General features: G+C 54.8%; 1 protein-coding gene across 1 annotated transcript in view; it reads left to right on the top strand.

Moving 5' to 3' along the window:
- The window catches only part of PTPRN2 (protein tyrosine phosphatase receptor type N2), a gene marked incomplete at its 5' end in the record, with an annotated part of 714,831 nt that overhangs the window by 652,280 nt on the left and 35,156 nt on the right, over positions 1–27,395 (top strand). The window contains 3 exons of the mRNA XM_081243640.1: positions 1,834–1,981; positions 15,594–15,667; positions 22,027–22,104. Of these exons, the coding sequence (XP_081099766.1) occupies positions 1,834–1,981; positions 15,594–15,667; positions 22,027–22,104 (300 nt within the window). The remainder of the gene's footprint in view (positions 1–1,833; positions 1,982–15,593; positions 15,668–22,026; positions 22,105–27,395) is intronic.

Here is a 27,395-nt window from a genome sequence, read left to right as displayed (position 1 = left end):
CCTCTCTGTCCCCTGGAGTGGGCGCCGATGAGCCGGGGCGGCCAAGAGCAGTGGGGGGATGCTCTGAGCCAGGTGGTCAGCTGGAGTGAGTGGACGAGGGGCCTGATGGAGGGTCAGGGTGATGTGGAACGGGTGTAAGCTTTGGCCAGACATCGGGGTGCTTGACCGCTGGAGACCTGACCTCGTGTGTACGTGTGTGTTTCATTTTGCTGTGCGGGCATATTTGAAAACCCACAAGCAAGGTATTAGAGGATGGGACCGCTATTTCCTTTGGACACAACAAAGCCACTCGGGTGGGTCCTTTGAAATGCTTTTCCTTAAAATCACGGTCATTTCTGGACTGAACAGGTCAATAAGGTGAGTAGGCAGGACTGGCTTTGGGAGTCTTTGTGGAGGGAACGTTCTGGAGGCCTTGGTTTCCCCATCCAGTTCTCCTAGTATCGCTGCCAACAGACAAGTGCCCGACAAATTAAGATCAGAGCAGCTGTGGGTCAAATACTTGGTTTGTTGTTTTTGTTTTTTAACACTGCCAGCCACGTGATGCTGCGCACATCAGAGTAGCCCAGTGTCTTAAATGCATCACCCCCGGTGGGTTCAGAAGAGCCAGCCAATTTCAAGAAAAATGACTTCTGTGCCAACAGAAACGGGAGCGGGGGCAGCCCTAGCGAAGGCCCCGTCTGAGGTCCCTGCCCTCGAATGTGTGGCGAGTGGCAGGATTGTCGTCACCGCTGGTGACACCTGCGCTCCCTCCCTGCACCGGGGCCTGTGCGCATAGTCAGCCCTCATCTGGGGACTAAACGGCAGCCATGGTGCCGGGCAGGGTCCCCACCCCTCCTGGCTGTCCCCACCGGGACCCCTGGCTGAGCGCCTGGCCCAGGCTCTGGAGGATCTTGGGAGGGTGTGGTTTCCGTTTCTGTCCAAGAGAAACCACTTGGACACGATTTTGCTTGGATACATAAAATAGTTTTCAAACAGTGTGTTCCGTGGTTTTCACTGAAAATATTTCAAACAATTATTGCAACATAGTATCTGTTGGTGACCAGTGGTTCTCTGAGATGGGGAAAAAGAAAATGGGACTGAGTGCAGAGCATGACTTACTGAGATGCTTTCTCAGGCTGAAGTCACTAACAAACACGCTTCTGTTGGCCCTGTTTTGTAACCCAGCTCCAGCTCGCTTCCTCCGCGTAGCACTGCGGTAGCTTCTTCGTGTGTCTGAGCACGTCCCTTCTTTGATGCAGAGAGCAGGGTCCTCCCGCACGCGTTTCCAAGCACAGAGGCAGGGCCCGCAGACCCGGCTCCCAAACCTCCCTTACTCCTGACTTCAGAGCCTGGATGCCCCAGCCAGACATTCAGGGCCCCGGGCTCCCTCTGTCCCCGGCCGCACCGGACACCCCTGCACGCGTGCCTGCCCCTCCCCTGCGCTGTGTGAAACCTCTCCCCACAAAGTGCGGCGCCATAAGCCTCCCTGACTGCGCCCATCCCGTGACCTCGCTCCTGGCTGGACACACATCCCACCTTGGGGCTGGCGCATCAGACCTGGTCTGCGGTGTGTGCGTCTGTTTTCACGGTCGCTGGGTGTTCTCACCGCCCCCCTCGGCACCGCGGTAAACGCAGCGTGACCCCCTTTGAAGCAACCACCAAACCACGGGGCAGCCTTTGCCGCACGCCCTGCGTCTGGTTAGTCCTCGGCCCTGTACCAGGCCCCGAGCCAGCCCTACCCCCCCTCAGCAGGGGAGCTGTGGGCTGCACCCCACGGGCCGCCCGGCGTCCTTGTCACCGCCAGGGGCCCGCGCCCTCCCGGCTGGCGCTCCTGACCCTCGCGCTCCGTTGCAGGCCTACATGGAGGACCACCTGAAGAACAAGAACCGCCTGGAGAAGGAGTGGGAGGCCCTGTGTGCCTACCAGGCCGAGCCCAACAGTTCACTCGAGGCCCAGAGGGAGGAGAACGTGCCCAAGAACCGCTGCCCCGCAGTGCTGACCTGTACGTACCGCCGGGGCTCTGGCTGGGAGGGCGGCTGGTGGCGGTGGGGATGGGCTGCACCCGCCCCCTGGGATTTCCCGCTGCACTCGCGCGGCCGCAGCGCCTCCGCTCCTGCCCGTCTGCTCTCTCTGCCAGGAAACGTCCCCTCACTTGATTTTTTTTTATTTTATTGAAGTGGAGTTGATTTACAATGTCATGTTAGTTTCAGATGTACAGCAAAGTGATTTAGTTATACATGGATAGATAGATAAGTAGATAGGTAGATAGATACATAGATAATAGATTGATAGATAGATGAGAGATAGATGAGAGATGGATGATAGATGATAGATAGATAGATGATAGATAGATAGATGATAGATAATAGGTAGATAGATAGATGATATATAGATAGATGATAGATAATAGGTAGATAGATGATAGACAGGTGATAGATGATGGATGGATGATGGATAGATAGATAAATAGATAGATATATAGATGATGGATAGATATTCTTTTTCAGATTCTTTTCCCTTATAGGTTACTGCAAAATATTGAGTAGAGTTCCCTGTGCTATACAGCAGGTCCTTGTTGGTTATCTATTTTATATATGGCAGTGTGTACATGTCAATCCCATGCTCCTAATTTATCCCCCCACCTTCCCCTCTGGTAAGCATAAGTGTGTTTTCTATGTCTGTGGGTCTGTTTCTGTTTTGTAAATAAGTTCATCTGTGTCATATTTTAGATTCCACATGTAAGTGATATCATATGGCATTTGTCTTTCTCTGTTTGAGTTACTTCACTTAGTATGATAAAGTCTGGGTCCATCCATTCGCCTCATGTAAAGGGCAGGGAGACCACCACCCTTTGAGCCTGCCCCCGACACCAGCCTCGAAACACAGAACCGTTTCTTCCTTTTGGCCTCGCGGCCGAGCCCTGGAACCACGGTGGGACATACAGATTCCAGCGAGCACGTGCTGTTGCTCTGGGATCTGAGGTTCGTTCCTGAGCCCCTGGAGCCTCGTCCTCCCTGTACTTGGGCTCACGCCGTAGTCCTTGAGCAGTTAGGGCCGTGAGGAGTTGGCCGGCAGTCACGTGGGCCGGGCAGGCTGTGGGCACAGCACGAGCAGACACAGGTGCCCCAGCAGCCTTCAGCCCGACAGCGTGTCACCAACATCGCCAGGAGTCACTGCCAGGAGTGGGGGACACAGGGAGGTACCAGCCCTGCGGTCTCACACCGCGTGAGGTGACAGGTGACCTACAGGTGCCGAGGCCCACGGAGGACTAAAGGAGGGCGGGGCCAAGTCTGCGTCTTCCCACCCCCCTGCAGCTCCCCTCCTCCTGTCACTTTGCTAGAGACACCAGCCTCCCATGTCCTAGCAGGTTCCAGGCCGGTCTGGGCTGTGGTTACTACACATCCCCCCGCAGGGGGAGGGGATCTGGGGAGTGTCTGTGACCAGAGTGTCTGACGTAAATGCCGACTGCACGAGTGAGTGTCTTGGTAACGGAAGACGAGAGAGATGCATGCAAACCTCGCACATGACAGGAGGAACTTTGTGGGCTGACTTTTCGAGGGCTCAGCAAAGCCACACTGGGTCTCACAGGCAGGACCAGCCCCCTCGCAGGGAAGCGTGCCTGGGGTCACAAGCCCCGTCCCAGCCCTGTGGAGCCAGTGGGGGACCAGCCTGGCACCACTCAAAGGCGCGGCCAGGCTCCCATCCCGCCACCCCCCTGGCCTGGGAGACGCAGCAGCAGATGTTCTATCTCGTAGTAAGTGGCAGCGACTCCATGCCTGCTCACAGGACAGCCAGAGCCAAGATACACTCCTGTGCTGCTTTAGACCCTAGCCTGGGAATTACACACCTTTGTAAAATCTTAACACACTGCTTCTGGGTGTAAGTTTTTTCTAACTGTTTAGTCAGTGTTCAGACTAGTTCTGTAATGTCTGAGGGCCTTTTCCCTAAAGAGCTCTAAAAATAGGAGCTGTTGCGATTTATAAGTTTTTTATTTAGTAACTGACACATATTTATTAAGCACCTACTTGTGCCGAGAGCTGCTGCCAGACACTGGGTCATCCAGTCAACCAAGCCTGGCCACTGTCCTCAGAGAGGATCCAGATGAGGGGGTGCAGGGGTGTTCCAACTACACCCTAGATAATGAGGTGCTGGGGGCAAACAGCCCCTCAGCCTGGGTCCAGCGTGCTCCCAGGCCTGGAGGCTTCCTCGGGTGTCAGGCCCTGTAGGGTAAATACTCAAGTTCAAAGCATCCCTTCCACAGAGGCAACCACAACACAGCACGTTCCCGTCCACGCGCCCTGCAGCCCGGCCGGCCGCTGGGCTCCGTCTGTGCCGAGTCAGCGATGGGTCCACAGGCCAGGACCTCAGGCACGTAGGGTGTCCTGTCTTCAGCTTTGGGGGTGGTGCTTCAGCCCCGCGGGGACCAGGGCCCTGGAGCCCTTGGACCAGAGCCTCGGGCCTGCCATACGTGGGCCGGAGCCAGGGCTCTGAAGAGGAAGCGCCTTCTTGGCTGGACTCTGGCGCTGGGCGTTAGAGAGAGGCCACTGTTCTTGACCGGCATGGCCGTCCCAGAGCCTGACCTAGGTTCTCGCCTGTCCGGGGTCCTGCAGGAACTAGGGGCCAGTACCCTGCAGAGACAAGTGCGCAGATAGAGCCTCCCCAGACGCGCAGGTCCAGTCCCAGCAAGTGCGTCCCCGCCTTTGTCCTCCACACCTGCCTCCTTAACTTTTAGAGGAAATCCTGTCATCAGATCTCCACCGGCGTCCCTTCCCAGGCAGGACCCTCAGGCGATGGCCTCACTTAAACTCCTGTTGGTCTCGCCAAACTCCACCAGGGAGAACCGCCGCCTCTTCCTGGGACCTGCTTTGTATTGTCTGGCTATTCACTCCTTAGGGCGCAGAAACGGTCCGTGACGGAGCGTAGGGTGTTGACAGGGTGGCCTCCACGTGCCCTGCTCCCCGAAGCCGACGTCGACGCCCCAGCCGGGGACAGTGGGGTGCTCACGACAGCGTCGCGTGTCCGCCGTGCTCCCCGCAGCACCCACCCGTGTCACTCAGCCTCGCTCAGGGCTCGGGATGGAAACCCCGGGGCCACCTCTCTCTGCATTTGCTCCTTTTGCCGTACCCTCTCCCGTCACCTCCAGCGAGGCCCCTCACTTCTGGATCTGACGGTACCGGCTCACCCCTGGCTGGACCCCACCTTCCTGCCTCTACTTCCCTCCCTGAACCAGTTCTGCTCCTGCCCCGCTTCTCCTCATGTCCGTCCTCCACCCGGGAGAGGGGAGTTATTGCCTGGCTCCCTGGTCGGCGGCCCCCCGGGCCACCCACGTGGACCCCGCCCAGTCCGGCAGCGTGCAGGCTCCCCTCCTCCCAGCCCCTCCACGGCTTTGCTCGTCTGCTGCCCCCGAAACGTCTCTCCTCCCACCTCCCCCAACACGAGGGCCGTTCCAGCTGAGGCTGGAAGACGTCCCAGTTGGCAGTTTGGTGGGAAATTCAAGAGCGGCCGGGCTAGCGACTTTCCCATCCCTGACAGCCCGGAGATTCTAGCTACAAGTGGATTGTCTTTCAAAGGAGAAGTCAACTAGCATTCATGAGGTGTTGGCTGGCACTGTGCTAGGTCTAATTATATAGCTCAGAAGTTTAAAGAATTTAATTTTTAAGTTCTATTTTTTTTGCCTTTTTAAAAAGAATTATGCAATATTCCGCTCATCTGTTTTTTAAATTAAAAACAGGAATACGATGTTATTTTGGTGTGCCATCTTAAACAGAAGAATGTTTGTGATTCTGAGTTATAATAACAAGAGAGAGACATAGAGACACAGGAATACTTAGAGATGAAGCCAGAGAGAATGTAAAGCCGAAGACACAGGTACGTGAAGATGGACAGAAGGATTTGTGATGCCGTTTCTCGCAGTCCAGCTTTCTAGGGTGTTGTTGCTGACCCAGCTCACAGCTCGGCCCCCAGCCTTGCCTGGCAGACGGGCCGGGTGAGGGTCAGAGCGACTCTGGCCTGGCTCTTCCCAAGAGCCACATCACCTGGTGGCACCAGGCTTCGGCCACGTGTGACAGAAAGGTCAGCGGCCAGGCTGAGCACATCCAGTGCAGCCCCTGAGCACCCCGGGCCTGCCCCCCAACCCTCCTGCAACTCTCCCCCGTCGGACAGATGAGGGTGTTGGAGTTCAAGCCTGGGTGCCCTGTGCTGACGGGACACCACGCCCCTTGTGCTTTTGTGGACTCACCTGAGACTTTTTGAGTCAGGAACATGAACACAGATTTCGAACTTCCACAGAAGAAACGTCTAATAATACATCCAAGGCCCATGGTACTTGACAAAGCATCGCTTCCCTTGAAACACACAGAAAACAATCTATTTCCAAACAAACCTTTGGTTTACATATTTTTCCCAACTCCCAGCAGAATCCCCGCAGTGACTATTCTGGTTTAGCCACATCTGAGTGACCTGCTTAGCCTCTAGCCATCAGTCGTGGGAAATTCTCCTAAATCCGACAATCAAGCAGGATTTTCTTCCCCTCACATAAAACGGCTGCACAAGAAAGTTAAGTGTCCAGATAAGTTGCTGACTTGCCTGTCTTTTTGTCACTCCCTTTTTTCGGCCTCAGAACCAGCTGAGTAACTGCCTCTGGATTTGGGAAGGCTGTAGGTGTGTTGGTGGCGACAAGAAACTATCCAGCAAATTCTGTGAAGGCTTTTCCTTTGCTACATCACAGCAGAAGCTGGACTCCCTGAGACTGAAGAGCTTTTAAGGGCCACGGGGAGGAGGCAGGGGCCACGTTTCAGAAGCGCCCGGGCCTTCCCGTGGGGCTGTGCACGTGCGGAGCCTCTGGAGGTGCGTCCCTGGGCTGTGGGAGCGCCCCGCCGGAGCCTCCCAGGACACAGGGGCTGTTTGCGGGCTGGGGGCCGCGCCACTGTCTGCACAACTCACCACTCAGGTTCAGCTTCTGCCTTCTCTTCACTCCTTTCCTTGAAGCTGGGCCACTGGATGTGTAAGACATCCAACCTCCTGTCACCTGGTGTCTGTGCTTCTCACCGTCCCATCCCGATACTGCTTGCAGAGACGGGAGCCGGGGCTGGGCCCCTCTTCTGGACCCGCTCTGGTTTCTGCACCCAGAGGCCGATCACAGCCTTCAGAAGGGCCGCGACGGGCTGTGTTTCCTCCTTGACCTGGACGTTTCCAGTTTCCGTTCATCGTGCAATGGGCACATCACAGGGCACAGCCCCGAGCTGTCCATCCTTACACAGAATTGGACTCTGCATTCACTGCTGATAAACGAATCCTTGTTCAAAGTCAAGGGGAGCTTGACTCCTGGTCACCACGGTCACCCTCAGCCTTTTGCCATCCGCACATTTTATAAACATGTTTTACCTGCCTTCGAGTCATGGACAGAGCCACATTCAACAGGATGAATACAGGGCGCTGCCTACCAAGGCCCCCCTCAGGCTGACTCGGATCCAGGAAGGAACGTTCCAGTGCCTGCTCCGTGAGCCCCTCTTTGCCTGCCGCCCTCCCGTGCAGCCCCGGAGATCCCTTCACAGTAGACCGTGCAAAAGGCCAGGTGTGCAATGTCCCGTTTACTCCGTCACCCAAGAGCCTCGAGCCAGAGGTGAGCCGGGGCGTCAGGGGGCGACGTGGCTTACCCCCTGCCCTCCTGACCCCGGGGGATTCCTTGCCGGCCAGTCCAGAGGCACTTTGCCAAGAAGCAGTGTCGCCAGCTTGGCATAATTCCCCCCACACACTTTTTATTGCAAAAGTTTTAAATCCTCGGGTTGAAACGATAATTTGACGATCGCCTATATTCCCACCAGCTAGAGTCCACATGGCTGCTGCTCCGTATTTTGCCTTTTTTGTGTGATCAGTGTGTGTGCTTTACTTCTTTACTGGCTGAACTATTTCAAAGTGGGGTTTAGGCATCATGACATCTAAATACGTTAGCCTGTGTCTCCTAAAAGTAAAGACCTTCTCCTACGTAACTACGACCCCACTGTTGTGACTAAGAAAATCAGTAATCCCGTTAGCCACTAATTCCAGTCCATCTTCCAATGCTCCAAATATTCCAGTTATATCACCTACAGCAGTTAGTTAACTAGGATGCAATCAAGGTTCATAACTGCCTTTTGGACTTCGCGTCTCTCTAGCCTTTGTAACTTTAGAACAACCCCCTTGGTTTTCCGACGTGACTTGACCCTAATAAGCTCCTCTTCTTGCGGCCACCCTCCCTCGAAACTCTCACAAGCTCTCCAGTCAGGAGGCTGGCCTGGTCCTTGGGAAGCTAACTGCCTGGTTCCCAGACCCGCTATTTCCCCCCTTCTGGTCACGCACCCGAGACCCAGAGGCCCAGGGACACAATGAGGTCGAAACCAGCCGTGGCCAGACTGTGCATCTCGAGGACACGCTGTGGACGTGGCCAGCACCCGCTGCAGCTGCACCCAGAGGACTCGCAGACCCTGTTCTGGTCACGGGACCAGAGACCAGAACCTGCCCGTGAACATCGTCCCCCAGCATCTGTCGACCCCCTAACTGTCTCCTCTCTGTCCTTGCTGGTTTGAAAAGGTATTCTCTGATAGAGATGGCCGCGGCGAAACTGTAACTGAATAGATTTTCTGTTTGTTGTCTACCAAACTGATTTCATCTACACCAGACAGAGGCTTCATTCGGTTTAAACAAACACAGGTGCACAGTCTCTCCTGTTATCCCCTGTGTATTTTGCACCATCCCACTCGGGATGTCAGCCTTTCTGATGATCCTGGGTTACGTGCACGCTTCCGTCCCTGCAATGTAAAAGATCACTTCCGTCTTTCGTATGTGATCTTTTACATTGCGGACCACCCTGGTTTCTTTGGATGTCTGTTTCTCATTTTCTTACTCTGGATATTTACCACCGTGTCATCAGAACTCTGACGTTTAGGGCTTCCCATCTCTTTGGCTCAGCGCCCTTTTGGAGTCTCTGGAACAAAATTCCCTCATCTGGTTATGTGTTAAATGCCTAGCATTCTCTTTCTTGGCAACTCAAAACTTTAAGATGGTTTGGCCACTGTTCTCTCAAGGTTACCATCAACCGAGCAATTCTTTCCTTATTAGAGTTCAGTTTAGACGTGTAGCAATACTAGCCTGGGTCCCCGTCAGGTGCTGTGACTGTCAGCTGAAGGTGACACCTGTGTCCACCCGCTGTCCACCCTTGGTCGGCACAGATGGAGACCAGGATTGCTTTCTGGTGGCAACATTGTGCTCAATAGAACACAGACTTTTGTCACTTTGTTTCAACATGTGTGAGCTGCCCCCGACAGGGGCCCTCTGAGGCCACGCCATTTGCCGTCTATGTCCGGCCGTCCTCAGCTCAGCGGCGGGGTGGGGGGACGGTGGGGGGGGAGTGGGGATGCAGGTCTTCGCTCAGAGAAGATGCATAACTGAGGTCCGTTGATTGATGGTCTCTGGGTAGAACGGTGCAGATGGTGCGGTTTTGCTTGGTTGGTGCCTGTGCTCTTATTATGCAGAGTTGTTCTTGTGTGTGTGCAACACAAGTGCTGCCAGCAAACATTTCCACACTGTTCTGCGCGCCATCCTGCCTTCCAGGCACGAGGACGGTGCCCTGGTGTCACCGCCCACCATGGCCCAGGGCTGGGTCCCGGAGCCTCTTCCCACGCAGTCACCGGGGCTGCTGGGACCTCTCTGCAGAGCTACCCTCCCCCTGCTCTCCCTCCCCCCTCCCCCTGCTCTCCCTCCCCCCTCCCCCTGCTCTCCCTCCCCCCTCCTCCCTCCCCCTCCTCCCTTCCCCCTCCTTCCCCTCCCCCTCCCCCTCCTCCCTTCCCCTCCCCCTCCATCCCCTCCCCCTCCCCCTCCCCCTCCCCCTCCTTCCCTTCCCTCTCCCAGGTTCATGAGGGGCCACCTCACGCCTATTGGCTAATTTTCTCATAGAAAGCTAACATTTTTTAGCTGGTAGGAACTTTCTGGTCATCTCGGTCAACCTCCTCATTGAAGATGTGGGGAACTGGAAGACGTTAGACACGTGAAAAGGGCAGACAGGGCGTCGTGAGAAAATCAGGCCCAGACGGAGCCTCGACTCGGGGGCGGGAGCGTCCAGGCCACAGAGCTGTGTCCTCCCCATCTGGAGGCCGGGGTCCAGGACAAGGGTGGATATGACAAGGCTGGCCCCTCAGGGCTTCGAGGGGGTGTCTGTCCCAGGCCCTCTCCTCAGCCTTCGTGTCTACACGTCGTCATCCTTCCTCTGCCTGTGTCTGATTCCAAACTCCCCCTTTTATAAGGACGCCAGGCACGGGCTGAGCCCCACCCATATGACCGTGTTGTCACTCCATCCCCTCTGTACAGACCCATCTCCAAATAAGGCCACATCCCGAAGTCCTGGGGGCTAGTGCACCCACACATCTTTTTGGGGGGGACACAATTCAACCTTCGACACCAGGCGCCCCTGGACGGCTCAGTGGTTGGCAGGGCGGTGCCAGGCCACTACCTGAAACCTTTGGAGCCTCTTCCTGCTCAGCACAGAGGCCGAGCCCAGAGGGGCCTTTTCCTTGCAGATGCTGAGCAGCAAGGTTAGAACAGGGGCTCCTGCTGTGCTCCAGCCCCTGTCACCCACCTATATGGTCACTCACCCGCCGAGCTGGGTGGCGATCCTATTTTGGGATTGCTTTTTTGAGAGATCCGCAGAGATGCTGGTGAAAGTAAGAAATGAGACACGAGAAGAAGTCTTCAGACCACGTTTCAGGCCACGCGTGTGCCTCCGGGACCTGCTTCGGGCGTGTTTGGAACCGGGAAGCCAGCCGTGAGCCTCTGGCCGTGGGCCGTCACCTGCGGGGCAGCTTCCTGGGTGGGGACGGAACCAGCCTGTCTCCTTGCCGCCATGGGTGCCAGCAGGTGTGCTGACCCTGGGCCCCAGAGGCCCCAGTCTGCCCGGCACTGAGCCAAGGAGGCACAGAACGTTTGATGGTCTTGTGGTTTGAGGTGTGCGTTTCTTCACGAGAGCAGAGCCCTTGCTCCCGGGTTTCCTGAGGAAGCGGTGCTGGTGGAAGGAAGTGTGAGCCAAACTCCAAGGAGGACTCACCGCCTCCGAGCAAGAGTGCTTCACGCTCACGCCATCAGCCTCCAGTTCCCAGGTCTGTGGAGGAACGTGTCGTGCACTTAGCTTCTCAGGGTCCTGCAACAGACATGATACCAACATTTTTGCCTCAGCTGCGACAAGGCCAAGTCAATGAAGACGTTTCCAGGTGTGACTGGCTGGGAACATGAGACTGGCGTCAACAGCTGGTGGAGAAGTTCAGGTGATGTTTGCGGTTTGCTGACCCGTCAGGGGACCCAGGAAATTCAGGAAGGAAGAGGCGCCGCTGGTGCCATGTGTGAGCACAGCCCGGTGTGCGGGGTCTCCATGAAAGACTCAGAGCCCTCGAGGCAGAGTGCTGACCCGTCACAGACGCACCGCATGGTCGCACCAGCCGTCCCCTCCAAGTAGAGAAAACGCCGTCAGCCAGTGAAACGGTTTCATCTCAATCTTCACAGACAATTGAGACAGCTGCGGGGCCCCGGGGGATGTTGACAGGCCGCTCGGCTGAAGACATCCCCACGGCAAGTGCCAGTGTCCTCTCACGGCTGCTACAGATGCCTAAGTCGTGTTACCGCCAGCAGTCTCGATGACGTCGTCTATTAGGGGCGTGAAGACCGTCGACTCATATACATATCAGTACACTCGACAGTGTGAGGGACACGATCGGGGAGGCTAAGGAAACGCTGTCCTTAAAGATCCATGTTAGGAGATGATGTCACAGGCGGGGGAGGCCTCCGCACCCTCTCCTCAGGTGGGTTCTGGTCGAACCTGGGCACGGGCTATGCATGGCACGGGCTAGAAAGAAGCCTGAACGGTTAAGCCACACTGTCCTCCAAAGCCTCCCTCTCTCCAAGGCTCCTTCGCCCTAGTCATAATCAAGAAGCCATTCTAGACCTTCCTCCTTCTCTTGGCATTTATGAAAGTCATCCTTATTTACCGACAACTCATCCTATACCCCACAATGAGCTTTGCCAGTTCAGCCGACTTTTTGTCAGTGAGGTGTGTGTCCCTCTGTAATCTTGAACTTGTTCCTAAATCCCTTGCTCTCTGCCAGGCCTTATGTGAGCACTTTATAGAAGCCATTTATCACAACAAGCCTGTGAGTTAGATATCGTTATCCTACATTTTAGATGACAAATCTGACACTGTAAGATACTGAATCATTTACCCAAATATCACCAGGCTAGCAGGTGGCCAGGCTGGGTCAAACCTGGACCCTTAGCTCTGTGGTCTTTGCCAAGTCAATTGCTTGATGTTTTAGAGGCTTAGTTTCTTCAACCTAAATGGGAAAATGGACTCTATTCTGTCTATGGCACAGTGTTCCAGGAAGAAGGAGGGTAATACACGTGAAACATTAGGACAGGTAGAATGCTACAGACATTCAAAGCACCATTCTTAAACACGGGAACACTACACAATAAATTCTTCAGGGGTTCAGAAAAGGAACAGGCACAGAGGGTTAATTCAGCAAGTTTCTTCTTAATATGTGTTCTTCTCCTTCCCTCCTTGATAAAATTTACTACTGTGGATCTTACGAGAGGAAAATAACTCGGTTATAGAGCCAGGTACAGCGGGAAGACACTACCTTAATTTCCTTGTTTCCTGGCTTCTGAGTGAAGTCTCAGAACAAGATCTTGAAGGACACACCCAGCTCTTAATTAAAATGTAAGCGCTGCAGTTGTAAACATTCTTGCTCTGTGCTGTGTGTTTATAATGGAGAAGACAAAGGAACGGTATTTGGCTGATCCACAGAGGAGAGAGAGGGGGTTATTTGCTCAGGAGCCCCGCCCTGGCTTCACCTCCCCCCGGCTTGTTGACCTTGAGTGAATCAGTAATCCTGCCAGGCAGCCTCGTCTGCCCCGTGCATCACCAAGAATACAAGCAGCCACCCTCAGAACAGGAACAGTGAACCACAAAATAGTTGACACTTGCCCGGCCGAGTGAAATGTCCACTGGACTGTCCCTGCTACATCAGCCTACCGTCCGCCGGACTCTGGCCCCTCTGGGATGGCCGCGGTGTTTCAGAGGGAGGTTCAAGATGGTCCCACACTTAAAAAAAAAAAAAAAGTTCACTGTTAATTTTTTTTTTTTTTTTTTTTTTGCGGTAGGCGGGCCTCTCACTGTTGTGGCCTCTCCCGTTGCGGAGCACAGGCTCCAGATGCGCAGGCTCAGCGGCCATGGCTCACGGGCCCAGCTGCTCCGCGGCATGTGGGACCTTCCCGGACGGGGGCACGAACCCATGTCCCCGGCATCGGCAGGTGGACTCTCAACCACTGCACCACCAGGGAAGCCCCACTGTTAATTTTTAAATCAACACATTGCTGCAATATCAAATATGTGATGGGAAGGTAGAACTCTGAGCTTTGGAAGCCCTTGTCCCAGGCTCAGTGGCATCTTGGAAAGAGTGCCCTGTGGGATGAAGGTGGCTGGACCGGTACCCGCAGGGATGCAGGATGCCGTGAGCTGTCCTCGCAGCAAGCTCAGGCTCCGTCCTGCTCAAAAGTTTTTCCCATTAACCATCGGGGGTCAAGCTCACCGAGACTCCCAAACTGAGGACACGTTTTCTTGATCTTCCGACTAGAAAATCCAGCTGGCACTTGTTTACTGAGCCTGGTTGCTTGCAGGGCCCTGTGGAGATGAGAGGGACCCGGCAGCCCCCCAATCCTGGGCCTGTTCAGTGCGACCAGGGGGCCACTCTGCTCTGGGTGTGATCGGCGCCCTCTGAAGCTCTGGGCCCTTCTCCCTGGTTCCCTCCGTCGCAATGGCCAGCAGCCCTGCCCTGGGTAATGGGTTCTCAGACACTGGGCGTAGCCCAATTGCTGCTATTAGCAACGCCTGAAGTGGGCTTGTGGAGAATATTTGCAGTGAGGGGGGCTCCTGGGAGACCCTCGGGAACCCTTTGGAATCAGCTAGAAGCCCTGCTCTGTGTATCCAGGCTTCAGTGTGCGGGCAGAAGGCACAGTCCCCATTCAGAGAAGGGCCCGGCTTCCAAGCGGCTCACACCATCTCTGGCTTTGATGTGTCTGGACGCCCCCCCGACACACACACTGAGAAACTGGGCCTCCTGAACTTCATTTTGGGGTGAGTGTTTGTAGCGCTTTGGAATGTTCGAGTTGACCGACTTTTCTCGTGGGTTTTATTTCAACTTCCTGCCACAGCCAAGTTTCAGTCTCTCAAGAACAAATCTGTGCAGGACCCCAAAGCCATTGAGTCCAGGGGACTTTTGAATTGTTGGTCACACCCTAGCGGGGGGGCTTTGGCAGCTGCCATTGTAAACACCTTCAGAACATTCCACAGCGTCTGGTCCGTGTCACCTGTGCTCAGGTAAACATGTCAGGCGTGAACCCCTTCCCCGTCTCTAGATGTTTCTTACCTGTCTTGTCTCTACTGGGAAAAAGCCAACGTTAATAACTCAATAAGACGGATAGGGTGGCGTCCAGTCTCCAGTGGACGATACCTTCCAAGTTCAATCAGTTTAGGCTTCGCCAAGTTTCCCAAGCCCCAGAACTGTGTAAAACAAAAAATAAGTAAATAAGTAAAATCTCCCACAGAAAGGAAAGAAACACAAACCACAGCAAAGCCCCCGTGCGTGCTCTCCTGACTCCACTGCCGAGCTGCTCCCGGGGCTGGGAGCAGGAAGTGGGGAGACGCGGCTGAAATGCCGGGAATCTGGACTTGGGGTAACACACTCACCGCTGTGGAAACCCTGAGCTCCAGGGCTGCAGCCAGGCTGTCTGTTTTCTCAGCAGAAGCAGGTGGTCTGGGGGCTGCCAGAAGGCTTTCACTGCCTCACAAGATGATGGAGCTCGGCGCTTCCCATTTTCAAGTTTGCACCTTGCAGAGAAAAGGGAGGAAGGTGGGAGAAACGGGGACTCTCGGGGGTGCCCTGCTGGCCGTGAAAGCTCCTGAAAACAGGCAGAGAGCTGTCACTGACCGCAGAAGGGTGGTTACTCCAGAACCAAAGTTAGGGATGATTCACATAGCAAACACATTAAGCTATGACCGGTCACATGTCCTTAAATCCCACTGAGTGTCTGGTTTCAACACCCGTCAAATTGTTTTGCCCGTTTTAGGCACGTTTCTGTGTCGGTGAGTCCCCAAGTGAACACTGCTCCCCGCACCCTCTTCCGCTGCATTTTCTTTTGCTCTTTTCTCCTTGTAAAGCTACATTCTTGTAATCTCGGTATTTCACCTCCTCTAGATGACAAAATTGTATGTATTGAATGATGGTCTAATAGCTTTAATATCCACGTTGATGTTTATTTTCTCTGTGTTACCAAATACGCGTTATTTAAAGGCAACCACTACATGAGCTACTGCCAAGGAGCACCCGGCCTTGGCGTTGGAACTTGACACAAGAAAAACACGAGGTTCCCTGCACACCCCGACGCTCCACTTCGTGGGCTGAAGGACCCTCGGTGGGGGAGGGAGGGAGGGAGGGAGGAGTTGCGGTGACGGCCTTCAGCGGGACCTGGGGGCAGGGGGCAGCGGTGGCCCTGGATGATGCCCTGCACAGGTTAACGCTCTGCTTTGGGGCTTGCAGACGACCACTCCCGGATCCGGCTGAAATCAGAGAACAGCCACAGCAGCTCTGACTACATCAACGCCAGCCCCATCGTGAGTACCGCCCGCCACCCACCAAGGCTCGAGGGGGCGGGGGCGGGCCGGCCGGGTACTGGTTCGATAGCTGATAGCCAGTCCGTCTCCACCGGGTAACCAGCCTCCGCCAGGTACCAGGGCCGGCGCTCTGTGCCCCCCGCCCCCCGCCCACTCCTGATGGCTTGGTCCCAGGCGGGGCTGAGTCCCGGGCAAAGGGAACGTGGTGCCGGGGTGCTAAGCCTCGTCACCCCAGGGGCCCAGCAACAGCGCCCTGGCGAGTTACTGCTGGAACCCATGACTCTGGGGAAATTCGTAGCTGGTTGTGTAAAGGGTTCCTAGGCCCACTTGTTCCCTGTTCGGGGGAAACAGGAAAAACCAGACCCAAACCTGGCACGTGTTGAAGTGACGGGTGACGTGGAAGCAGGTCGGAAACTGCTGGTTGGTCTCCTCCGGTCTTTGCAGCGGGTGGGGTCTTCCCTTCGAGGGAGGGGGTGCGGCAGCGCCTCTCTGGGCAGCGGGTGTGATGGAGGGCGGGGGCAGGGTCTCTGTCCTGAGACCTTCAGGCCGGCGGGTGTTCCCAGCCTCCGGAGAGACCCTCACGGCCACAGCCTGCCGCCCTCGGGGCTTCCCGCCCTGCACCCGGGGGAGGGGCCACAGGGGAAAGTCGGGAGCTGCCCAAGGGGAGAGAAGAGGGGCTGGCGGCGGGGGTGTTGGGGGGGGAGTAGGTCAGTAGCTGGTGGGAGGAACCTGCCAGGGGTTCTCAGGGCGCGTGGTGGGCGCACCTGGGCCCGCAGCAGAGACGCAGGAGCAGGTGGGGCTGTGTCCCCCTTAAACCGTGGTTCCTGACGCTGGTCTTCGGGGAGCGTCAGGACAGCTCACTAAGTTCTCACAGTGGCTTCAGTCAAATACGGGCGTGTAGGACGCAGCACGTCCTGGGGGCTCCGGCGCTGTGAGGTTATGGGGGAGGGGGGCGGGGGCCCGGCGGGCCTGCTTCATCTCTGGATTCGTGAGAGCGCCCTGGGCGAACGACAGCCCCTGCTGTCCTCAGTGGTGACCCTGGATGAGACAGTTCGCCGTCTGATCGCAAGCAGAACCGCTGATAGTAGACCACTGTCATCGTGGTGGTTCCAGTTATTCCAGTGCATCTGCTGTATAAACCTTATTGTTATGACTCCAGCGTGCCGTGGGTCAGCCCCATTTCCTGACACCTCCCAACCACACGGCGAGGGCACAGTGTAACACACTTGCGGTGCGAAAGGGATTCAGAGGGAAGCATCTTGTCTGCACCCGTCTGAGCTCAGGACTTTGTTTCTGGGTTTTGTTTTGTTTGTTTGTTTGTCTTGCGGTACGCGGGCCTCTCACTGTTGTGGCCTCTCCCATTGCGGAGCAGAGGCTCTGGACGCGCAGGCTCAGTGGCCATGGCTCATGGGCCCAGCCACTCCGCGGCATGTGGGATCTTCCCGGACCGGGGCACGAACCCGCGTCCCCTGCATCGGCAGGCGGACTCCCAACCACTGCGCCACCAGGGAAGCCCCTCTGTGGTTATTTTTAAGGAATCACTCCTTTCCCTCCAGCAGAGTAGACCTCAAACGCTGGCTCCGTCTGTGTTCAGAGGCCTAACTGGAGCCATTCAATCAGTCTTTCTGAATAAACACACTTGTTGAGTTTGGTATTTTTCCATCAATTCTAAATTCAGAAAACCAAGCCAAAGCCCCACTGATTTACGCATCTCTCATCCGCTGAGGGTGGGCTTTGTAGCTGCCTGGACTCAGTCCCTACACAAGGGTCATGGTGATGGTCTGTAGAAGGGAAGGAGCTGCCTTCTTCCCGCTGGGCTCCTTCCCTGGGGTGAACCATGTGACAGGGCCAGAATGAGCAATAAAGCAATTCTTTTCACGTCTCAGAGACGGGAGTTCAGTGTTGGGGGGTGCCCAACTCTCCCCCATTTTATGGGTTCCAGCTTCCAGACATAGGAGCTATTTCAGGCTAAAGTCAGGACTCAGTGAGGACAGTGCTGGTGAGAAGCTGCGTCTCTCCTGGAAGCCGCCCACCAGCAGCCCCACTCCAGTGCCTTCCCCGTCTCTCTCTTGTTGGTGGAAATTCAGAACAGCCTCTCAGGCTTGACAGGGCAGGGACTTGGGTCAGAAGGTGAGGCCAGGAGAGGCAAGTGATTTTTCGGTGTCTTTTATGTTCTCCTTTTATTTCATGCCACAGTTCTTTTTTGTGCAAATTTGGGTTGGAAGCATGAACTAGAAGAAATCCTCGGTACCTCTTCCTGAAATGACTGAAGGTCTGATGTTAATGAGCTTCCCAGCAGAATTGAGTGAGAAGCTTCCAGTGGGAGCCCAAGAAGCCCGTGACCGTGCAGAACAAAACTCCAATAACTACATCTGCCATATTTGTACTTAGTCCTCATTAAATTTCAGGAAAGCCATCCAGTAGTAAATAATATGCGATCTCTGCTCTGAAATCAGAGGTCATGAAAGTAAATGGGAATTCTGCTTCCCCGCATGGGGTGTCTGCAGGAGAACTCCATCAGCCGCACTGGAGCTGGGTCACTCTCAGGCGTGGACTGAGGGGTGGCGGGCGTTAACACAGCAGCACACGAGTCCCCTTACCAGGGACAAGTCTGAACGTCCCAACAACACTTGAAAGTAAACTTACTCTTCATTTCTCTGTTGATTAAGGGGGGAGATTGTTTCATTTTTAAACTCAGGATGCGTTTAACAAATTTAAGTAGATACAAACTGACTCTTCAGAAAGGGATGACTGCTCAGATGCCCTGAACATCCTAAGAAATTGGCCAAATATGGGGGCCAATTCCTTGGTTTTTCGGATTTACAAGCAAACATCTATATGTGTATAATTATGGTTTATAGCCAATACTTTTCTTAAATAAATCTCAACTCATAAGAATATGAAAAAAAAGCCAGACTCTCTCCCACTGATTTTACTAATGCTACAATTTCCCAGCAAACTCTCACATTAAGACTTGGTGTCTGGAAAAGTGACTTGAAAACTCAGGCTTGATGTTCTCTTGTTTTTAAGAAAACATCTGTGAAATTTGCTTTACATGTTAGGAAAAGCAGGTGTAAGGTGGGCAGATAGGAATACAGGAAGATAACCTGCGTGTTCACCTTGAGTGAGATTGCAGGGTAGGAGACGTGACCCCCGTGGCCCCCCTACCAGAGGCTGGCCCAGACCTTCCCTGAGACTTTGGGCCACCAGGTGGTCCGGGGGCAGTACCGGCCCTGACCTCACCTGCGCACCAGCCGGCAGCCCCCCTGCCAGTCACCCTTCAAGGCTTCAGAACACAGGCACCCTGGTCTTAATATGCTGAAGGCTTAGTTTTTAGGATGAGTTTTGTTTGGAACATTGGGGAAATATTGCTACATTTTTTAATGCAGATTAGAACTAGTTACTCATGGTCATTTATAACTGTCATTCCACAGCTTGAACCAAATCGCTAGGTTTTTTTTTTAACTGTGCATTTAGAAATTCATAGGGACATACCTTGCGGGCACCCTAGTTCACGTGGTATCTTCATATAAGATTCAGTCAGACACATGAACGGTAGATTGAACACAAACTTTGGGGGTCTACTTTTTCTGAAAAAAATCCCAGAATCCCAGAGCTAAAGGGCCCGTAGAGACCATGTCCCGCCTCCCCGCCCCCGCCTCACCCATTTTACAGACACTAAGACTGAGGCCAGAGAGCCTGACTTCATTCACAGTGCTGGAGCTTGTGTTTGTAATCACAACAGTCCTACAGGTAAAAAGTACACTACAAAGAAATGGGAAACGACAAGGAAGAACGGGGGAAGATTTAGCTCAGATGTCAGCAGAAGCCAATGTTCATCCCCACCAGGAGCTGGAGGCGGAGGCATCGTCACCCACCACGCTGGGTTGGCCCCCAGAGCTCCTGATGGAGAAATCGTGTCAGTAGAAACTGACGCGATTTCCTCTAGTTATGCTTATCCCACCTTGGAGATCTTAAGTGTAGTAAAGACTTCGGTGTATTTAGTTAAATTTTTGCTTTACTTTCATTCATTCAAAGATGCACAGAACTGGGCTGAGGCTCCCGTGGCCTTATATTTGCTACACGCACGGAGTAATTCTGCCCATAATTATTTTCTGTCCAGCAGGATGTGCACGGGATGAGGCGATGGTGGTGGTCATCTCAGTTACTGTTCAATTGGTGTCACGTCACCGCTCTGTGGTCACTTACTGCCTTCCAAGAGGCAGCCACGTGACGCAGCCAAGGGGGAGGGGAGTGATGGGCCATTGAGCGCCCCCCTCCCCCTTACCCCTAGCCCCACGTCCTCCGGTCCCGGTCTCGGGTCGAGCAGTGGATGGGGAAGATGGGAAAGATGGGAACACCGTGACATCAGGACCTCCCACAACAGGGGGCCTTATTAACCCTCCCGAAACCCTGTTCCGATTTTTACTTTCAATCACATTTCTCATCGTGAAAGCCACTAAATGCGCTAGGTTGAACGTACTAACGATTTTGAAATGTGTTGTTCTCTGAATTGCTTTGGGCAAAAAAGCACACTTAAAAAGAAGGTGGGGTTTTACTTTTCATGCAAAACTATTTGCAGGGAAGAGATAGGGGTCTCCATAAATAGCTGTCACCCCCAACAAATGCATATTTTGAACATAAAACTCCTTATTTCTGCCAAGCATTTTTCTACTGAAACATTTTAATTGGGGCTTTCAGCTACAGAGTAACGTAATTTTACCTGTATTGTGTGTGTTGTGCATTTCCGGTTTCAATTATGAATCTCACTAAACTAGAGGCACAATAAGCTTTTTCTCCTGCCCCTCCCCCCCAGCTAGCGTCACATGTTGTTCTGTCACAATAACTGACACCTGTTCTTTAGTGCTCTTACCCTCTTTCATGGTGCACATAATTATAAGGTGCGCTGGGGGCATCCTTTCATGCTGACAACCATCGGCCCCGAGAGTGTTGACGGGCGGGCGATGCGGGGGGATTCACTGGATTCGTGTTAAGGCGGACGCGCCTCACGCAGGCGCTTCTCAAACCCCAACTCGGAGGGGGCTTTCAGGTGACCCGGGGCTTACAGCTGATGCCCTCACGTGTCGCCGTAGAATCGTTTGGTTGCACCCTCTGTGTTTTTCACTGTATTGGGAGATGTATTCTTAACAAGTACCTTTAAGTGTGGAGCATTTTAAATCCTTCATCAAACGTGGGTGTCAAAAGCGTAGAAACTGGTCCTGGATGGGTAAGGATGAAGGATGCTGTACAGTCTGATAAGTGGGCAACCGCCTGCCACCAAGGGGAGACCTGCCCACTCTCTTCTGGGGGAGGCCTCTGCGGTCCTCAAGGGGGTGACAACAAGGACGTCTTTGCTGACACCTCGCCTGGTCCCTCCCTGTCCTCTTAGGACGCCAGCGGGAGGGGAAAGAGCCCCGTCCGTCTGATTTAATCCTGTTTGCTCTGCAGGCTTCGTTCTCGTGTTCTTTTTTTTCTGCTTAGTCAGTCTTTGAATTAGATGTTGTAATGAAGGTCTTTTAAGCCAAACTTCCTCTCTCAAAGCCAGCAGGCTGCATTGGAGAGATCACCTAGCCAGGAAACCCACCACGGCATTCTCCTTTGTTTGTTTTCGGTCCTTGTCTGGCGAGGTGGAAAGAGAACAGGGAGGCAGCTGCTGGAAGGCTAGGCAGCGTCTGCCGCGCTGGCTCTCAGACCCCAGGAGGACTCTGGGCCTGAGCCCCTTTCGGGGTAAAGAGAAACAAGCCCCCACGGGAGGGGAGTAACTCATCCTGGGAGGCACTGTTGCTGGATCCCTCCAGGCCCCCGGCAGTGCCCCTGCCCTCTGCCCAGCACAGTGCCCTCAGTGCTGACCTCGGCCACGTTACCTCGAACCCTGTGCGTGGCCAGCGGTGGCCGTGAAGCCTGCGCATACCGGCTGAACTCCTCTGCGATCACACGCGTCCGTGGACGGGTCACCGTGTTGGTGGCCTGGGTGCTGCCCTGGGTGCCCTCGCCTCGTCCCCACCACCCTGCCTCGCGCGGCCTGTGCGTGGGTTAACGCTCTGGTATCTGGTCTGTGGGTCACTGGCCCCCTTTTCTACCGACGCTGCTCAGTTATCTCCATCCCGGGGTAAGGGAAACATTCAGCCCCAGTCGCCAGGCTCCAGGCGCCGGGGAGCCCCAGTCCCCGCCTAAAACGGGGGGAGTCAGGAGGGGCCGTGGGGAGGAGCAGCGGGGTCTCCCACTCCGCAGACGTGTGGGTCGAGGGCTGGGACTGTCGGCAGAGGACACGCCGCGTCCCTCGCCTCAGCCGGCCCCTCCCTCCCTGGCTCTTCACCGGCTCTTCAGCTCATCTTTCTTCTGCGGTCTTGTCTCCACAGATGGACCACGACCCCAGGAAGCCCGCGTACATCGCCACCCAAGGACCTCTGCCCGCAACCGTGGCTGACTTCTGGCAGGTGAATCTTTTTAAATTAAATTTTGTTCTGAGAATAAGATCTTAATACATTGATCATGAATAACGCCTTGGATTCAGTTAAGCCAATTCAGATTTGTTTACAGGTGTTCATCAGATGTTCCTTGATTTCAGAATTTATATGAGCCCTTTCATATTTTTTATTATCAATCTTTTTTTCCAAAACTTGAGTGTGAAAAATTCCCTTTGAGAGATTTAATACTTTAAAGACTCTTAACCTCTTTAGTCACTTTACTTTAGCCACTTTATTTTATGAACTATAAAGAAATGAAATAATAAGTGTTTAAATTATTGTATTTTATTCAAATGTATCTCTTGTCTATAGTTTTAATTTTATGACGGTAAAAGATGGTGCTCAGATTATAGTCTCTCTCTTTGTGGATACTCTGTAATGATGCATTTTACAGGCCAGGTTGGTCTCTTTCTTTTCATTCAGCAAAATCCTGAACACTCAGACCAGGCTCAGACGTTGAGAACTCGCGTCAACATTGGCCAATAAAAGGAAAATCAGGAGGCCAGTGGGCTTCCCTCTCCCAGTCCCCTCTCTTTTTCCCCATTGTCCACAGCATGGCAAAGCTCTGTAGGAGCAGCTCTTGGAAGGTGGCATCGTGGGGTGTGCGCGTGAGGTCACATCATTGCTCGGCAGCTCTAACAACCCCCTCCTGTGTGTTGGGCACTTCGGGTGTCCCCAGAACTGGTACAGAGGGCCTCCTGAGGACAAGATGAGGAAGATGTGCCTTCTGGGTCCCGGGGCACAGGTGATGGTGGGGCCGGAGCAGCGTGTGGTCCACAGAGCTGGGCTGTTCAGGTCCCGTGGCCACGCCGTCTCTAACCCGGTCGTTCATCCCGACAGAGGGACTATAGCTGAAGTTAGCAAATTGCGTGTTCCCTGTTCCCTGTGGTCTGACAGTCACTTTCCCAACTTTCCAGTCAACCCTCTCCTGACTCTCCACCCTTGAGAACGGTCTCTGCAGGCTTTTCCGGAGAGTCAGGAAGGGATCCAGGATTTGCTGAGTGTCTCAGTGCTCTTTGCCTTGTAAGCGTATCAATGCACAGGTGTCAACATCCCCAGTTCCCAGGCAAGACAAGCGAGCATCGGGGAGATTACATAACTCACCCAGCAAGTAGGAAACCAAGACTGGACACGTCTGCATGGCCCAGCTCTTTCATGGTGGCTTCACGCTGTTAGAAAGAAAAGACCGAGCTGAATCCTGTGGTCATGGCCTAGAGCCATCAGGCTGTGGCATGAGGACAGTCTGAGGACAAGCTGGTCCCTCCACCCCTGAGGGCTGAGTCTCCTCCCCGTTACACCTAACCTGCCGAGAGGTCACGCAGCCCGGGCGGAGCTGCTCCAGGGGGGGAGCTTGGGGCCCGGGCCCGAGGGTCTTCCTCACGCCATGCGGAGCTCTGTTCCCGAGCCGTGAGCCCACCGCTCCTGCTTCTGCCCGCAGAGCGTCGCTGGAATTCCGTGCAGGCCCAGGGTCTGCTCAGCCACCTTCCCAGCCAACCCCAGGCTCCCCGTGCTCAGACAAGCAGAATAAAGAAAATCCTGAGTCGTGTGGCAGAATAAGGGACCCACAGAATCCCACGATCACCACAGCTTCTACTGTGCTTTGACCCACCATCCCAATGTGCACAGTTACAAGGGGCGTGTAGTGCCCCCAAAGAGGGGAAGTTTCATTTTTATCAGCTTCAGGTCCCGGTTGTAACTTCACGCGTGAAAGCCTCTCTTGCCAACAGAACCACAAGCTCCTGAGGGCGTAGAGATGCTCAGCATAGTCATTGCTCACATCCGTGGACCACTTACCGTGTACCAGGCCCTGTGTCGAGGGTTTTATACGTTCCGCCCTATAATCTTGGCAGAGTCCGTGAGACGAGAGGTTCGTACCCTGCCCCGGCTCCCGTGGCTGGTACACAGGAGCGCTGGTAGGTTTTTCTTTCTGCTTATTCCGAGTAGTTGCCATTGTTGGGGACAATTCATTTTGTCAGTATTTATCATCAGTATTTGTCAGTATTTATACTAATAGGATTCTAGAGCATTTATGGAGGTCTGATATCAAGGAGCATACGTTCTCGAAATGGAAAGAAAATATCCCTAAATGACACAGCTGGAGAAAAGCATGAAGGTGAGATGAAGTGCAAGATACTTTGAGACACAGTCAGCATCTATCAAACTGTCCGGGAAGCACTGGCATCCCTCGAGGTGGGAACAGATACTCTGTGGCCAACAGGCTGGCCCTCCCAGGACGTCTGGGGCTCGTCGGCCCGTCACAGCCTGGGAGCCGTCCTGCAGCAGAAAGACCTGCCTGCCTTTGTCTCCTCCACAGCCCTTGGGAGAGACCCCATGGTCTCCACACCCGGCCTCAGAGCATCCGGGTGCAGGCAGAACACAGTGAAGAGGTGTTGGCCTTGGGACGGAGGGCACTTCAGTGCTTGTGGTTTGCTTCCTAGCACAGTCACAGTGGTTGGGTTGGCCTCTAAGTCATATTCTAGAAGTGGGCATCTAGCAGGCATGGCTCTTTATTAATAACTCACCAAGGTCACAGGCTCGACATCCTCAAACATGCCAAGTCCAGCTTCCCCTGCCACCTCGGGCTCAGCAGAAAGCACGAGGAGGAAACAACACCGGCCTCTAAAACTTCTTGCAGAGCTTCTCAGAAGCCACAGTGAAGTGCAAGCTCTTTTAAGAACAGAACCTGATTTGAAACATAAGAAGTTTCCTGTGTCAAAGACAATAGGCTGAACAGAAACCTCTGAATAAGGGTTCACGTCTCATCGCGTTGTCTGGATTCACGGCCTTTGTTAAGTTTTGACCCAGGAACTCAGCACCTGTTACAGAAAATACCGAAGCATCTTCCTTTTTTTTTTTTTTTTGCATTATGCGGGCCTCTCACTGTTGTGGCCTCTCCCGTTGCGGAGCACAGTCTCCGGACGCGCAGGCTCAGCGGCCATGGCTCATGGGCCCAGCTGCTCCGTGGCATGTGGGATCTTCCCAGACCGGGGCACGAACCCGTGTCCCCTGCATCGGCAGGCGGACTCCCAACCACTGCACCACCAGGGAAGCCCAAAGCATCTTCCTTTTATTTGAGCTCTTGGGTGCTGCTCTGAAGCCCCTCCCAGGGACGAGCTCACAGGGGCTTATTCTGTGTCTGTGATGAGCAAATTCCCACAGGAAAGGCCCCTGTGAGGCGGGTTCATGTGAACGGTGGGGTCCCCTTTCCCACGGCACAAAGCCCAGGCTGGGAGCTGAAGACAGCAGGTTGTTGCTTCTCCTGTTTCCAAATAAGGCCACGTTCACGGGTTCGTGGGTGTGACTTTGGGGGACATTATTCCACCCAATACGATGGCAAAGAAGAAAACAGATACTAAGCCCCGAACGTGGCAGCATTGCAACAGGACAAGTGACCGCAGCAGGAGGCCACAGGGCGGGCAGGTGGGCGGAGGAGGGCCAGGGATACGCAGCGACGCCCGAGGCCGTCGGCAGGCTCGGGACTGAGGGGCAACATCCAGACAAGGGGTCGGGGAGACTCTGTCTTCGCTCAGACACGGCACTTCTGGAGCATTCCATCGTAGGCGTGACTCAGCAGCAGCCCTTCCGCCCTGACTGCGGTCTCCACGAGGCAGGGGTCTCCTGCCCCAGCCGGGACCCCCACTCCTGACTCCTCTCCCCACCCCGAGGTCTCTGCCGGGACACACGGCGCTGTTCGCTGTCCCGCGATTAGAATTCTTTCTCTGAATTCACATGACGTGTTCTAAGAATTTGATTCCAAACCAAATGCATGCCCGACCCATGACCTTCCTGTAGAAACATGTTCTGACCTGTGAGGACAGCCCCACGTGTCCCCGGGGCCTGAGGTGGCAGCTCTGGGAGAAGGCAGACCGACGTCCAGGTCCAAGTTCACGTGAGGAAATTAGCAGGAGAGAGGAGGATAACAGCTACTGAGCGCTTACCGTATGCTGGGCCCGGGGCAGGCGCTCGGGGTGCGTGACCTCACCCAACGCCCCTGACAACCTGGGGTAAGGCTGTCGCAAGTGTGTGGTCCCCCCAGACGGGGTCCCGCAGAGACAGGGGGCTGGTGGGGGGCCTGGGGCGGGGGAGGGGTCGGGGAGTTGGTGTTTGGTGGGGCAGAGACTCAGTTTGGGGAGATGAGAAAGTTCTGGGGCCAGTGGTGGTGATGGTGGCACAGGGTGAATGTCCTGTATGCCCTTGAACTGGACACTTAAAACTAGTTAAGAAGGTATTTCTATGTTATGTATATTTCACTAGAATAAACGAAAATCAGGATCCCAATTCCAGCAGAAAGCCGAGGCCCAGGGATTCCAAACGGCTCCCCCAAATCCACGCGGCAGCTGCAGGCGGGTTTCAAACGGGATCTGTGTGGTCCGAAATGCTTCTTACTGCCCCACTGGCCTTAAAGTGAGGAGGGGGCGGTGAGTGGGCAGGTGTGTATCCGTGAAGAGGAGAGAAAGGCCATCCCGCTGTGGGGACTGTCGGCTGTCGCGGGCCAGCCCCCTGCTGTGACGGAGGGGACATGGTGCCTCCCCTCCAGGCACAGAGGGTGTGAGCTACATCCTCCAGGTGTGCGTGTGCATGTGCGTGCGTGTGTCCAAGGCTGGGGCAAGGCTTCTCCAGGAGCCGAGGTTTCCCTGCAAGGAGGGAAGGCCTGCCCACCTGCCGGGAGCCAGGCCCACTGGGCTCACACACGAGCTCCAGGTGCCTCGGGAGCTCGGGGACAGCCTTCCCGGAGAACAGCGGCCTCTGGGCTGTGAGCAGGGAGGGAGGACAAGCCCCAGGCGCAGGCTGCCCGGCCCTGAGCTGTCCAGGCGGGCATCACCCACTTGTCCTGGAGCTGCTCCGGCCCCCGGCCCTACCGTCCCACCCCTGCATTCCAAGGAGCCCCATCCATGCGGGCCGTGGGCTGTCTGACGTCTCTCCTTCTGTATGTTCAGACAAAGCAGAAATTCAGGCAGCGCGGTGGCTGATTCAGGTGCGTGTGGACCATCTGCGGATATGGACGCTACAGTCGGCGCGCGAGGTCCCCAGCCAGCCAGCGGTGCCTGAGCTCAGGGCCGGGGCCCCTCCAGGGCAGGGACTGGTGGCCGTTCCCCACTCACTGGGGGCCGGGTTGGGGGAGACACTCTAGAATTTCCAGCCTTGCCCACCTTGCTTGACAAACTTTTTGGTAACTTTCAGACAGAATCAGAGGCTGGGGAGCTGAGCCACAGACTCCAGGGCAGAGGCCTGCTGAGGTCAGCAGGAATTCAGCTCGTGAC

This window comes from Mesoplodon bidens (genome assembly GCF_964165515.1).
Source record: "Mesoplodon bidens genome assembly, chromosome: 9".
NCBI lineage: Eukaryota > Metazoa > Chordata > Mammalia > Artiodactyla > Ziphiidae > Mesoplodon > Mesoplodon bidens.
The sequence above is the reverse complement of the archived record's forward strand: the minus strand, read 5'-3'. Positions and strand labels throughout refer to the sequence as shown.